Source organism: Plodia interpunctella, chromosome 19, assembly GCF_027563975.2.
Source record: "Plodia interpunctella isolate USDA-ARS_2022_Savannah chromosome 19, ilPloInte3.2, whole genome shotgun sequence".
In the NCBI taxonomy this organism is placed as follows: Eukaryota; Metazoa; Arthropoda; class Insecta; order Lepidoptera; family Pyralidae; genus Plodia; species Plodia interpunctella.
This window is the reverse complement of record NC_071312.1, coordinates 5,686,341-5,701,034: the sequence shown is the minus strand read 5'-3', so window position 1 is coordinate 5,701,034 and position 14,694 is coordinate 5,686,341. Positions and strand designations below refer to the sequence as shown.

General features: G+C 36.6%; 1 protein-coding gene across 3 annotated transcripts in view; it reads left to right on the top strand.

Annotated features, from left to right (window-relative positions):
* Nucleotides 1–14,694, top strand: part of klar (klarsicht) — a 249,060-nt gene that overhangs the window by 97,188 nt on the left and 137,178 nt on the right. For all 3 annotated transcript variants that reach the window (XM_064436592.1, XM_053759837.1, XM_053759838.2), the window contains 3 exons: nt 247–345; nt 691–793; nt 1,549–1,679. In XM_064436592.1, coding sequence (XP_064292662.1) covers nt 247–345; nt 691–793; nt 1,549–1,679 — 333 coding nt within the window. The remainder of the gene's footprint in view (nt 1–246; nt 346–690; nt 794–1,548; nt 1,680–14,694) is intronic.

The window sequence follows — 14,694 nt, the reverse complement described above, 5'->3', positions numbered from 1 at the left end:
ACACCCCTTGTGTTTGACTTTTACAACCTGCGCGGGAGAAGCAGTTGGCACATTCAAGGTTTTTCTTCCGCTTCCAGGCTAGCATGGACTGGCATGGAATATGTAGTTTAGGTAGTGATGGCGTCTTATTGACTTCACAAATATGATTCGCCGAGTCGTCACGTTAAGAAATAGAAGTTTAGGTACATAGTTTCAGTTTCGAATTTATACATTATTATTTTTATTACATTATTATTTATATTTCAGAACCGCATGTCAGAGCTAGTCTCCGTGGAGCCGCGCCGCATCAAATTTATGGAGCAAGCCGGCGCTATACTCGAGCGGTTGCCCGAAGCCAGTGCTGAAGTAAGTAGACTTTATTTCTTAATGGTTTTTGTTATCCTAGTCAATTTGTGATAATTTGAGTACACTTATCACAGCGTACCAGATGTCTTACGTCTTACGCCCCATCTCTCTTTAGGGATGTTGTTACTGTCTCTCAGCTGTTGAGGCCTTTCCTTTAGTCATGCCACTTTAAAAGCCTTATCCGATTTTATTTGAAACTTTTCAAATCATAGTTTCCGTGTCTGTATCTCGTTTTAAACACTTTCACACAGACTGATTACATAGCATATTACTGCAATTCTTTACTTCTTTATTTTTAAATGATTGTTTCTGTCTAAATTTTTTTACTAAACTTAAAATTTGCAGGTAACATGGCGCATGGAGCATCTGAAGGTGAAATGGGAAAGTCTTCGTCTGTTGCTCAGCCCAGAACAGTTGCATAAAGATGGGGACGGCTCAGATACTGTTGGTTAGTATTTATTTTGTAATCCATTATTTATTTATTTTGTTACGAGCCGTGAAGCGTTTCACTGCTGGGTAATGGTATATGAAAAATTAAAAAGCGCCATCTGTTGAAGTAAGTCTGAAGTAAGTTGAAGTTCCTGCTGTTGAAGTAGTAGCGGTCAATTGAATGCTTTATACTCGTTATTAACTTCTTTAGTATAGACCAGATGGCGCTACTTGGACTTAATTCAACTAAGTAGAGTACCTGTTATAATATAGCAAGAAAAAACCAACAGCCAAGTTTGGCAAAGTGTTTGCTGGTAGCCGGAATAAAGGCTGAGGAGGAGGAGGAGAATATATAATTTTCTACATTGTTATGCCAAACATTGATTGGTGCCGAAATCTAGGAACGAACCAGAGTCCCAAGAATCTGGGGATTTTTTATACTCAAACTCAAATATCTTTATTGCAGTAACTGTGTAGTACAAGGTATAGATGCCATATACAATACAATAGTTTTAACAGTTTACCCCTACAAGCATGCAATATTAGCGTTAAGTTATAATACGTACTATGTTCTACATATGGTACAGCATTCATAGTCTGTCTTTTTCTAAACTTTCTTCTTTTAAACCACGCAACGGATTTTGATGCAGTTTTCACTGTTATTTAGACAATTGATTAATCAAGTTTTACAAATAAAAAACAGCCTGTTATCGTGCGAAGAGAAATAATGTGAATCTGTATCTGTATAAGTAAAGAATCATATCCTTCCACCAGACCCGGGCCACGAGCTGCGCTGCCTGCGGCGCTGGCTGCACAGCATGGAGGGCCGCCTGCCGCCGCCGTCGCTGGCCGCCGCGCGCGCCGCCGACCATCACGAACTGGTGCGCAAGCTGAGAGAACATCAGGTCAGTCCACTTTTAGAGTAGGCTATTTTTTGTCTTGCTTTATGTTCTTTATTCTTTCTCATCGAGTGTATTATTGCTAACACTGGTGTCAGATTTTATTCAAGTCGCCTAATGACATCAGACATGACTTTTAAGACTACCTACCGACATCTAACGTATCGTCTACCACGAGTTGGTGCGCAGGTCAGTCCACTTTTAGAACTAAGGCTAACTTTGAGTTCTTCATTCTTTCTTATCGAGTGTGTTATCGATAACACTGGTGTCAGATTTTATTTAGAACGCCTGGAGCCTTTACGACACACGTAACCTCTGGACCACCACCGCTTCTTCTTTATTTATGTCCACAACATAAGTGTCACAACAAAGGTCTCTTTGCCTTTTTCCATTCTATTGTGCAATAAACTATTATATTATTAAATACTATTTCAATGTGTTACTAAACATATAATAGTTACTGACACCTAGAAAATTACATCCGTGTGACATTTGTACGTAATAGCTTGTTCTTAGTTCTCATTAAGAACCATTAACAATCGTTCTACGGACTTGTGTTATGTAGTTTAGTCTGATGCCAGCTCCACAATGTCGCCGAACTCAGACACATGACTATGCGAATGCATGAACATTGCGTAGTTTGTACAAGTGATTTTATCTATCGCAATGAAAAACCAGCAATGTATACCGTATCCGTAAAAGTTTGGCAAACTGTTCGACAACAGTGTGCAGCTGGCATGAGAATAAAAAGCTAACACACGGCTGTCACGTCACCTATTTCTTTATCTCTTGAACTTGGCATGTCACTTACTACTGACTTACGAACGACCGACTTATTTTGTTAATTATTTATAAGTTTTAAATTAGTTAATTTTTGAAAATGTTACCACTTCAAGAATAATACTGTTTTCTTCATATCACGTATGTGGATAGAAGAATAGTTTCTCATTTATTCCGGCTATATATTATCGCTATACAGTTTGCCAAACTTTGGCGAATTCGGCAACGTTGCTGATTTTTCATTGCAGTAAATGTTTTTACATTCGCGTCGACATCTGTCTTAGTTCGGCGATAGTGTGTAACCGACATTAGAAGCTTAGTTTTGCATTTCTATCTAATTTATATCTAAGTGTAGCTAAAGATAAATGGGAGCAATTTGTAAGTGATTCTAATGTGTATTTGATTGTTTGTTAGAAAGCATGACTTGTGTCGACATTTATTGTCTGTCTGTCTAGGCACGAACTACTGAATTTATTATAATCACTGTTTATTATATATAGCTAACGTGCGTACAATCAGGTTTATTTTACAACGACGAACGTCTGTCAGTCCATCGACGGATAAGAACAACGCAGAAATTGTATGGAATTTCGTTCGTCGCGATGTTCGTTAATGTAAAAACCTATAGAACATAACGGAACCGCATCCTGCTACGACGTCGCAATGAAGCGCAACGTGGCAATGGTACCTGACCCCTATAACAAAATTGCACGCCAAATTTACTCACGATTGCACCAACTAAATAGAAACTCGATTGTCAATTCGATGTCGTCTTTATTACCCCGACATTTGCGACCCCGTGTCTCTGGGGGCATCGGTACATCTGAATCGTTTACAAATTGCTTATCTGATACTATAACCTGATTGACTAATGTGCGTCGTGGATTCCGCGGGAAAGCTGCGCACGATGTGGAATTAACCCCGAAGCGATGACCTCTATGTGTGTAGTTTAAACTAGACTGGTTAGAGACAAAAGCCAGACTCAAATATTGTTTGCTTGTATAATAACATAGAACGAAAAATAAGATAAAAGATTAAAGTTAAAATAAAAGATAATGTACGACGATAGACTTGTTCCATGCAAGGTTTACAGTCATCCGGCGGTAGGTTGAGAAGACAACACACAAACAAACAAGATAGAGACAGAAAGCTATATAATAAATAATATAAATAAATACGTATACCTATTGTAAAGGATAAATACATTATAAACAATGTGAAAATATACTCCTCGTGTAAATCAATATCCTTATTCAAAAGTTTATGGAATTGAACCTGAATGAACTCATCTCGATTAGAATACTTATGTATTGGAATGAGTATTTTAGTTACTGCTTAGTATTTTAGTAACTTAAAATTGTTGCAGATATATTTATTTCGACACATGGCAATACTGCTGAAAAATAGGCAGGGTATACACCCTGCCTATTTTTCATTATTTGAAGAAATCTGGATACAAAGCATCACTTATGTCAATAAATTCTCATCCAGCATAAGGTCATAAAGGTCGTCGTCGCTTTGTGACTTGGCTATCTATTTATCATCCATCGATCTGGGTAATATCGGTTATTGCAGCGATTGTCTCAAAGTACTGCGATTTAGCGCTTATGACAAGGGATAACGTGCAATGAGCATTACTCTGGAAGTAACCGAGTGTCTTTTAAATTATGATGTGTTTGTGTTTTTGTTTTTCCGCAGTTACTTTTTTTTATACATTTTTCGTTTATTTTATGCACTTTTTAATAACTATTTTCTTCTTCAAAACCAATTTGTTTTCATCATGTCTTCAGTTTTTTTTATTTTAGTAGTTCTAACGTGTTATATTAGTATCTTCTCGTCCGATTGTAGGATTTTGTCGCATCAATTTTATTTACAAACTTGACTAAACTAAAATATTCAAGTCAGAAGTTTTTATTTCGTCAGATCGTAAAAAGCCTATGCCTGATATTCAGAGACTTCCTTTCACGAGCGAGTAAAAGTTTATTTACAATCTCAATATTTTTATGACTGTTTCCATATTTGGACAGCGGTGTCTTGTAATCTGTTTTCGGTGCACATTTTGATGTTTAAAGCGCAAGCGCAGATTGCAGTTATAAATAAGGTTACTCAATTGAGATGTCTTGTTGGTACAATTATTTCTTACTTATGTATTTTTCTCAATTTGCAAAGACAATATCGAAGCTCTACAATGTTCTGGTACTACTGAAGTATATATATTTATACTGGCTTTGTTTATAACCACAAGTAGGTATTCTTCAAGGGTTATCACCTAAAAGAAAATGTCTAGTACTGAATTTCTTCAAAATATAGTATAAATAGATTTATGTACCTCATTAATAGAAACCAGGCTTATAATTTGATATAACACAGCCGACGGTAATATAATAATCGTAGTGTAAAATCAGTTGCTTTCGCCAGCCACTTACTATTGCTAATTAGTGTACGCGCAAGCGCAGGCCGGGTGAGTACGAGCAGTTTATTGTGCGTCCAATCGCACGCGCCCCTAGAAAGTTAATTCTACCTATAATAAATTATATGAAAAGTGCCGAGACCGCTGTGAGATCTATATCTCTCCCGCGAGATTTTGGGATACAAATTAGCCCATCTAATTATACCAAGTTATATCCTATATTTTTATACCAAATTTTCAATTAGGTATTGCTCTGAAAGAGAGAGATGAAGATACAGAGAAGTAAATGTAAATAAATGATAATCATAATAAAAATTTAGAAATAGTTTATAACAATAATGTAGTTTGACTATACCTACTGAAACGACGATCAATCAATAGCCATAATTGAATTTACAAACAATATAACCTAAAAAACGTTAAGCCGCACCGCTGCGCGTGATCATATCTTGCCGCGTGACGTCATGCGTCATGGCAGATTGTCATCAAAGGTTAGAGAAAGTGCTTTTGATATGTAACCTGGTTCTAATTGGGGTAGATTACTGAACATAAAGATCTATAAGTTTCATCGCAGATCTCTGTATTACTACTCAACCGCATTTGTTTCTAAAGTTGATATTGTTTTAGCAGCTCATTTTTAAATCCCATATATCCTACTAAGTTTGTTACTTTAGTGTATAAGTTTGTTACTTTTTCACGTAACTCTACTGGATGGATTGTTATGAAATTTGGTACACAGGTAGAATATAACCTGGAATAATAGATAAGGTACTTTTTTATTTCGAAATTAGCGAAGAGAAGCCCCTTGGCGCAGCTAGTTTGGTCATAATTCGTAATTACTTCATTCACTGCCACTACTGCAGCTACGTCAGCTGGTAGGGATTCTTATTTGTTTTTCGGTTGAAATATGTGGAATCTTCTGCTCCATATTTGAGTCGATCGTGACTTGTATATGGAAGAATAACATGGAAAAGTGTATGATGACTCTGCGCAATTTTTTTCTTTTTTCCTTTTAATATTTTTAATTATTTTTTGGATCCTATAATCAGGTAGGCATTATGCTGGCGTCATTGTTTAAGTACGCCATCTGTTACTCCGTTCAGGTCTGAGCATTCCACAGTCTTCGCTACTCCGGAGGTCCCGAGTTCGATCCCCGGCACGATAAGTTCAACAACGATGTAACTTAGTTCCGATCTTAATCGTAACTTGATGTGTGATGCAGTTGCTCTTTCCGGCACTGTTGGGAAAAGATGAAAAAGATGTATGTTTTGATAAGAAAAACAATTTCTCATTTCTCGCGTGTGAATCATATAAAGTGTGTAACTTACTATGTAAGTTATGATGGTGATAAACAACTAGAAATACAATATTTATTTATATCCTTCCACATTGGTATGGATGCAAAGACTATCTATAGAGTGCTATCTCGAGTTTTTTCCTTCCGCGTAGATCGTAAAAGTCAATCAAGGTAGAGGGCTCTTTAATTGGCGACGGGTTCGCGACCTATCACTATTTAAGCATGTGAAATTTGGTGCGGATAGAATATCTCACTGAAGTAGCACTTTACTTACTTTTTATCTCGAAACCGCTCACAGTTAAAAATAAAGTGAAAATAGCTCCTCTTTCCGGACTTTCCGTTTATCAAGATTTTCTATTAAATTCCCATTTTAACACTTCCTAGCACCGCCCTGCCATTTACCAAAGCGATATCGTTTGCCGACAGCTACCAGGCTATACTTGAGAACATTAGCTGTCGGCAGCCAGTTTAAGTTATAATTCCACTGGTCCCCAGATGTAAGCGCGCCTATAATTCTCAAGAGATGTTATCGCTCCGCGCACCTGTGTACGCACGCTACCATACTCATATTTTGCTAAGTTTTGATGTTGCGAAAAAGATAAATGTTATATTTATATAATACTAGCGGCCCGTCCCGGCTTCGCTCGGGTAAAAACATAATAAATTATACCCCTAAACCTTCCTCAGGAATCTCTCTATTGGTGAAAACCGCATGAAAATCCGTGCAGTCGTTTTTGAGTTTATCGAAAACAGACAGACAGACAGACATATGCGATAGAGGACTTTGTTTTATAATATGTAAGGAAACTAGCTTTTGCCTTACACTTCCTCACACCAAAAATCATTCCAGTTCAGTTGTCTGTTTTGAATTGAAAGAAAGACACACAAACGCACAATATAATAGTATGTATGTTAATTGTATTGTGCTTGTACATATAAATTATGTTATATTTAAGTTGTTTTTTGTGGAGAAAAATAAAGATATATATTATTATTATTATTTGTATCTCCTTTTGGGATTCACGGCACTAAGTCCGGTCCTTTGAGAGGCTTGCGTGGAGATATGGATCCAACACGTAGAGGCCCTTTGGAGAATTTTGATGTTGTGTAGGTCTCCCGCCAAGACCCGCTCCCGGATATACCAATAAAATGATATGCCCATGAGCAGGTCTCGGCGGGAGTGTGAACTATTGCAGAATAATGGATAGAAGTACTGGTCTATAGAATGAAATTTGGATGGACTGAGAATGGGCTATTGCAAAGAGTTCGGTCACCTGCCATAATCATGATAACTGACTATTCAGTGGCAGGTGGTGACTCGCCGCTCACTGGATGGGCCCCTCAAATCAGTCGCCCCGATTGACGCCAAAGGGGCAACATTGGCGTGAGCGGCTAAGGGTGTAGAGAGGTGAGTCTGCGGGGCGCGAAATCGTGGTGATCCAGTCAGACGCCCCCGGCGTTATGACATTTTACACTTCCACCCTTCGAGCATATAGCTCTCGCGACTCCACTCTGGCCGGCCGATGAAGGCAAGCCAGAGGTAGGGGTCCTGTTACCTCTCGGTTTCCACTCCGACCTTGGGGAAGGAAGGCGGAGGTGAGGAACAGGGGCCTCCCCTGGGAGCACTCAGGTCCGTGGGGTCGCTACTCCCCAACAGCTCGCCACAAGCTGCCCTGCGGGATTATTATTATTATTATTATTATGTATAGCTATAGTGCGGTTCCGTCCGCGGTGAAATGAATCTGAGCAATTTTTAGCTGTTTTTGGGGACTTATTTAAAAAAAAAATTAACTAGTTCTGATTTTGAATGCTAAAATAAACAACTTATTGTGGTAAGTTGACTTGTATTTTTTGCAAAGCTCTTTCGTGCAGTTAAACTAGTAAATCGTTAATTAAAATCTTACATACATTTGAGACGGAATATTATAAGCGGTAATTAAGCGTGGCGAAAGAAATTGTTCAAAAATAAAGTGTCATTAAACCATCTGTCAAGTCCATTAAGGCCTTGAGATTAAATTTGAGGATATACACTTTCGCAATATTCTCGTAAATATTAATTTGACCGCAAGAGTACGCTCACTTCTGTGTCATTTGTAAACGAAAGTGAGTTTGCAAAATTAACTGAATGTACTGTTACTGTGTCTACGAATTTTTATTACCTACCTACTTGGAGTCGAATTTGAGGTGTTGTAAAGTCAACAACATATCACCATTACTTGTCTGTAAATTACACTACATAATGTAATTTTACCCTTTAGCTAAAATCGTTAAAATTATTAACTTTTCTACCTATCATATGTTTTAACTATTTAGGCAAATGTCTTCCACATTTCTTCGATTATTATAACAATTTTCGGTTAATTAACAGAGTTTTTTAACTAATTATGCAATGAATAAACTTCCTGTATCAAAAGGGATCTAGATTTTGGTGCAAAGACAAGTAATTTCGAAAGTACTAGAAAGCTTGTGGTAATGTTATGTGGCAAAAGTATCTGACAATACGCTATCCAGCTAGTAGCCGCAGGGTACGTTCGGAACCTCGAATATCCACAGTATTCTGAATATCCATTCCATCATAATACGTGCTTTGAAACCCAGATCGATATGATTTCCTTTATTAGAATTTTCATAGAGCACTTTAGATACCGCTTTCTGAACTGTTACGTAGCGGGTTTTCTGCTTCAGATCATTTGGCATTTGTTACCTCAGAATTGAAATTACTTAACTAGTTTTACTTTTGTCTTCCTGATGAATCACTATGTTTTTATTAGCATATATAGTATCCCACTGCTAGTAGTGGGATACTATATACGATATAGTGAATATGTATATGAATATATATGGTATATAAATAGTGGTTTTTGCCTAGACAAAAACCACTAGTTCGCCACTCATTCTTCGCCCTCAGTCGCGTAACCTCGTCAATCCTTATCTGCCGAGTTCAACTATGCTAGGACCATCGTTTTCGTCACCAGCAAACAGGGATTCTGTGGCTATTCCTGCGTTCTGCAAATATGGCCCATCCATGTCCCACTTAACATCATTCGACATTCGCACCAATCTAACGCTCGTTCGATTGTGATTGTAGCAAAAAAATCTATTCACTAGTTTTTAAAACGTTGTCAATTGTCAACTTCTGCTGTCAATCGACAGCTTCGACAGCTACAATGTTCGCCTCTATATGCATAAAGTAGGCAAAATCTATTTCTGAATATGTCCAGAAAGCAAATATTTTGGATAATTAAATAATATAATATTTCATTCCTAGTCATTAAATCGGAACCATATAATATTGTGTAAGAAAATAATAGTGTTGTGTTTATTTATACTTTCAATTCACTTTTTGACGTGCGAATGGCTTGCCTCCATTTGAAGATTTATTATAATTACTACCACTTCAATTGCACTTTAAAAATCCTCATACACTCTCCATCTGTTTAATTTTCATATTAATGTATGAAATCCAACTGGTAGGTAGGCAAAGTTAATTATTTTTTAGATACCTATTGGACGATAACTAATTTATTTTACGGTAACCGGAAGTAAAATTGCGTAATAAAGTGATTTTCTATTATGTATCTATTACAAAATTGCAATTGTCACTTTTTAAATGATTTTTTGTGATGACGCAAAACATACAGTAGGTAGGTACACGAAACTATTTAAATGGTTTGCTGTATTTCGATTTATACAACATCGTGTAACTTATATTAGTTTATGCTTCTTTTTGGCTTTTCCAACTGGATTGTATTTCGTCGCGAATTGTCTGAATTTGATAGAAATAAAATCAACTAGCTTGCTCATATCATTACAGTACACCATCATGTGTCCGAAATTTGATGTCTAACTTTCATAAAAACCTATACAAAACTCGGACAGATGCCGTCGTGAATGCAAGGATATTGCGTGCCCGTCTTGGCTACGCTGAGGTAAAACCATTATAAATTACACATATAAATTGGCGAAAATCGTCCAAAAAATCAGACTGGTAGTTTTTAAGTTTATCGCGTACATGCGACTTTTTATAATTATAAAGATAAGCATGCAATGACCAACTGTTGCTCCCTTGAAATAATGTACTATTTTGACATTTCAATTTGATATAATCTCACTAATCATGGAAAGATTGAATCTGATTATAGGTCAGCTTGACTCCAATGATAGTCTAGGAACGTGCAAAAACATAACTCTATGTTTCAACCGCTTATTTAACCGGACAGGTTGTAAAAGTCAATGGAATTTTCTAATAGGCGATGGGCCTATCACTATTTCTGATGAATTTAATAACATGTTTCATGGCAATATAGGATTTACGTCCGCGTTTTAATCACAATTTCACACTTTTCTCATCTTGATAACACCATATAGGTCAACCGAGTTCAGCATTCAGCTACCAAACCCAACCTACCAAAGACCTAGGTAACCCTATCGGAGACCTAGGAAATCTCACCAATTAACTTTCTCTGTTTTGCGAGTTTCCCTAGTTTTCTGCCTGCCAGTCTTCATTTAATCCGTTAAGTACTTTACTTAGTTATTCATCTATATATATTACAATATTTTCATCTTCGCATTTTCTTGGGTTCGGAGCTGTGAAGCCGTAAGGCCGGGGTCAGCGTAAAAAAAACCTTAAAATTTCGAAGATTCGGCTGTTATTTTACAACCTCTATCAGTACGGCAACTCTCTTTTGGATTGCTATATTTGCCTATTATATGGTGTCCCTAAATCTCTCCAATGGTTGACCTGGAAAAGTGAGAAAATGCTACAGATATTTGTGTGATACAACGAAGACAAACGAAGGTAAAATAAACGTCTTCGTCTCAAATTTAAAACTGGTCTATATCCTGATTGTCCTAAAATATATATGACATAAAAACTAAAAAATGCTTCCCATTGTACAAATGTCACAAGTGTTTGCCAGCCCTTGATATGATGTCTTTACTTGTCACTTAAACTGTAGCCGTTTTATCTCAAATCTGAGAAAGCTAAGGTTCTTGTTTCGCTATTCATTTCTTGCAGTTAAAACATAAGGTGCTATTTAATTTCGCCCTAACATCTCGTTAAGATTATGCCGTTTAATTTTGGTTTGTATTGTTAAGCCTATAGGGTTGATTTTATACAAGTTTTGAAGACAATATCTAAAGATTTGTAGTTAGTTTCGTTGCGGTATGAACTCGTTTATACGTTATCAATTTAAGTCGTCGATGGCTGGTTAGCGGTTTAATTTTGATAATTAATTTACTTTCACGCTGTCGACACCTGAATCTTGTACAGTCAAGTGCATATCAAGTCTTTCTTCAGTCTACTGTCATCATTATGGTCTTCAGATTTTATTTTAGTCGTTTAAAGGCATCTGACAAATTTTAATAGCAGTATTTTATTTAACTTTATTCCAAAAACTTGTAAAAGGCAGTTCTACCAGTCAACCAATAGCTGATGCAGAGAGAACATTTTTAATCGAATGCTACACCGAAAGCAATTAATTGTTTATGAAATACATGAATGATATGGCAGGTAGGTTTCGAACCCAGAAACTTTCGATGACAGGCGTTAGTCTCAACCATTAGACTACCACCGATTCAATAATATTTCTTTTATCTATGGCTTCAATGTATATAAAATTATCACATGCCAATAAATGCGGCATATTAGCAATGTATTTGGATAGTCTAATGTGCCATTGACTGTACAATATTATTTATTGTTTGAGATTGCAGTTCATTTATTGAGTTCATAACGTTTAATGGACTAGTGGTCAGTTATTAATCTACTATTTGAAGGAAATACATAGTAGGTTTTGTATTACTATTGCAGGAAATTCGTAAGTAGGTTTTATATTGCTAGCTGCAGTCAAAAATATACTTGCAATTCTTGATTCCCATATTTACCTGGTGGCGTCTCATCCCATTCGAATTTTTATCTTTACTCATTCGATTTATGTACCTTGTTTATCTGTGGATATTTAATTATTTATTTCATTTTATATACCTATCTTTACTTAACAATTTCTACTGCCGTAAATTACATAGTTTGTAAATGGCTGATTTATTAATCGCGTAAACAGGGCTATGTAATATTGAAAGGGAAGTACTGTCCTGTCGTGTATTAGCAACAGAAACAACGGTTGAATTATGCAGGAGCTGCTTCGAAATACGGCGACCAGAGATATATATTTTACTAGAAACCGCATGTTTACTTGTTTGTCACTTTCATCATCATCATCATCATCATCATCATCATCATCATCATCATCATCATCATCATCATCATCATCATCATCATCATCATCATCATCATCTGCAGCCCTCCGTGACCCACGACTAGGCATAGGTCTCCTTCCGTCTCCGCCAACCATCTCTGTCCTGGGCCATCCCCATCCAGTTGTTGCCAGAAATTTCCTTTACATCATCAACCCATCTAGCTGCCGGATGTCCTACGCTCCGTTTTCCAGTTCTGGTGTACCACTCTGTTACAGCTTTTCCATATTTTTACATGGTGTATGATCTACTGCTAGAAATTGCAACCAAAATTTACCAGAATCATTTAAGGCGAATTGGCTATAAAAATCATAACATTACGGTAGTTCTCAACTTTAGTTGACTAATTCGACACAAATATAGGGCATATTCGTTCGCACGGCAAGTGGTATCTATCTAGAATTTTATAAATCTGTGAGCAACCTACTTGTTTCCTTTGGAAACAGAGAACGGACATGACACCCTTGTGTACACTACTTGCGTATCATACAAAACTACCTTACAAGAAAACAGTGCTTAATAAATTATAGTAAACCTGCTCCAAATATTATCTGGTGTAAATTCAAAACGCAAATTTTAAAGTGTAAAAATATGGCGTAGTCTCCTAGTAGGTATCATGGAAATGTAGGTTCTCAACCCGAAATCGCATTCAATATAGAGGGACAATATATATTATGCATAAAAAAATGAAAGAAATGTGATGTTCTATGGGTAAAGCTAAGCTGCTTATTGTCGATTTTTAGTTACTATGCGTAACTAAAAATCGATTTTATAATCACTCCAAAACAAAAACTGATCTTTTACAAACAATGCAAATTGCAAATAGTTTTGCACGTATTCCAAGAGCTATTTTGAAATCCGACAAACTCCGTTATCAACAGATAAGGCTGTATTTGGCCACTATCACATTCACAGCTTTATCACAAAATATAAATTACCATTTGCAAACACTCGGAAAACTGGAGCAGTAACAACACAATAAGCGAATAAATTAAATTGCATCGTGACTGCGTGTCGATTACATTTTATTTGAACAATGGCTGCGTTTGTTTTACTAGTTACGGTCCGCAGTTTCGCCCGCGTGGTAACAGTGTTTTTTTCCGGGTTGAAATGTGAAATTACGACCCTCTTCTTAGGTACTCCTAACTATATATGTGAAAATCCATTCCAGCCTATTAGAAAGCCAGCCTTTTTGCCTTCTCGAGTACTATTTGTAGGTCTATAACTCATTCCAGGTGCATTATGTAATTATGCTTAACTTGCGGAAACTCCAACCACCGTCCCATTAATTGATATCATGGCGTTATTATCCGCCTTATTGATTTTCTTTTTTATGTAAATTACTGAGTCGCCTCTAAAAACAGCTGTTGGCTTCTTATTCATGATCTACAAAACCTTAATATTTGTCTACGGAAGCTCTTTATAAATTCGTGGGCCGAGTAACTACACATTTTTAAATTACACAGACTGACTAATTATCTGTGAGACATCCCTACATGGGATATGTCCGCTGTTGTAAATACATGTATATTTATTGTATTCGTATTAATTTATGTAGGTACTTATTTTCATGAGATAAAGTTATTACAAAGAAACAAATTTTGCTGTTATTACTGTAGATCTTCTTTCTCATCCTCGCGTGTTCATTAGTGCCATCTCGTCTGTGACGCCATGACCGTGTGACCATGACCGCATAATAAATCTTTAAGCCTGCCTAACGAGAATACTATGTAGGAATGCTATTGTTTCCTGTCAGCTGTTAAGGCTGTGGCTGTGGGTAAAATTGTGTCACGCCGAATGAGAGTGAAGTATTGGCAACGTTTATTTAGGCCACTATACTGATATGTTAAACTTCTAAGTTGATATTGTCAGACAGTTTACACTCTCTTCTATCACTCTCATACAAACTTTCATTTGCAATTAAACATCCATGTCAAATTGTGGAAATTACATGTCTCAGTGTTACTTGCTTTCTCGTTTTATAGCATTTGACGTTCAATAACAATAAATCAATCACTTTCCTAATTAAACCCAAGACCATAAAAACCATGGCCTGTACACCACCCCTATCTGCATCATTATCTCTAGAGTTTAAATCAGGACTATAGACAAATAAACTACAATCAACCTCTTTGTTAGGGCTTACATTAACTCCACATTTTGTTTTGAGTTTCTAGTCGTTATACCTCGCCGTGGCCATGCCGTCGCTTAATCGTGAAAACTAACAATTATGACAGCTATTGTTTTGCACAGGCATTTTATCTATAATTTGTTTTCGC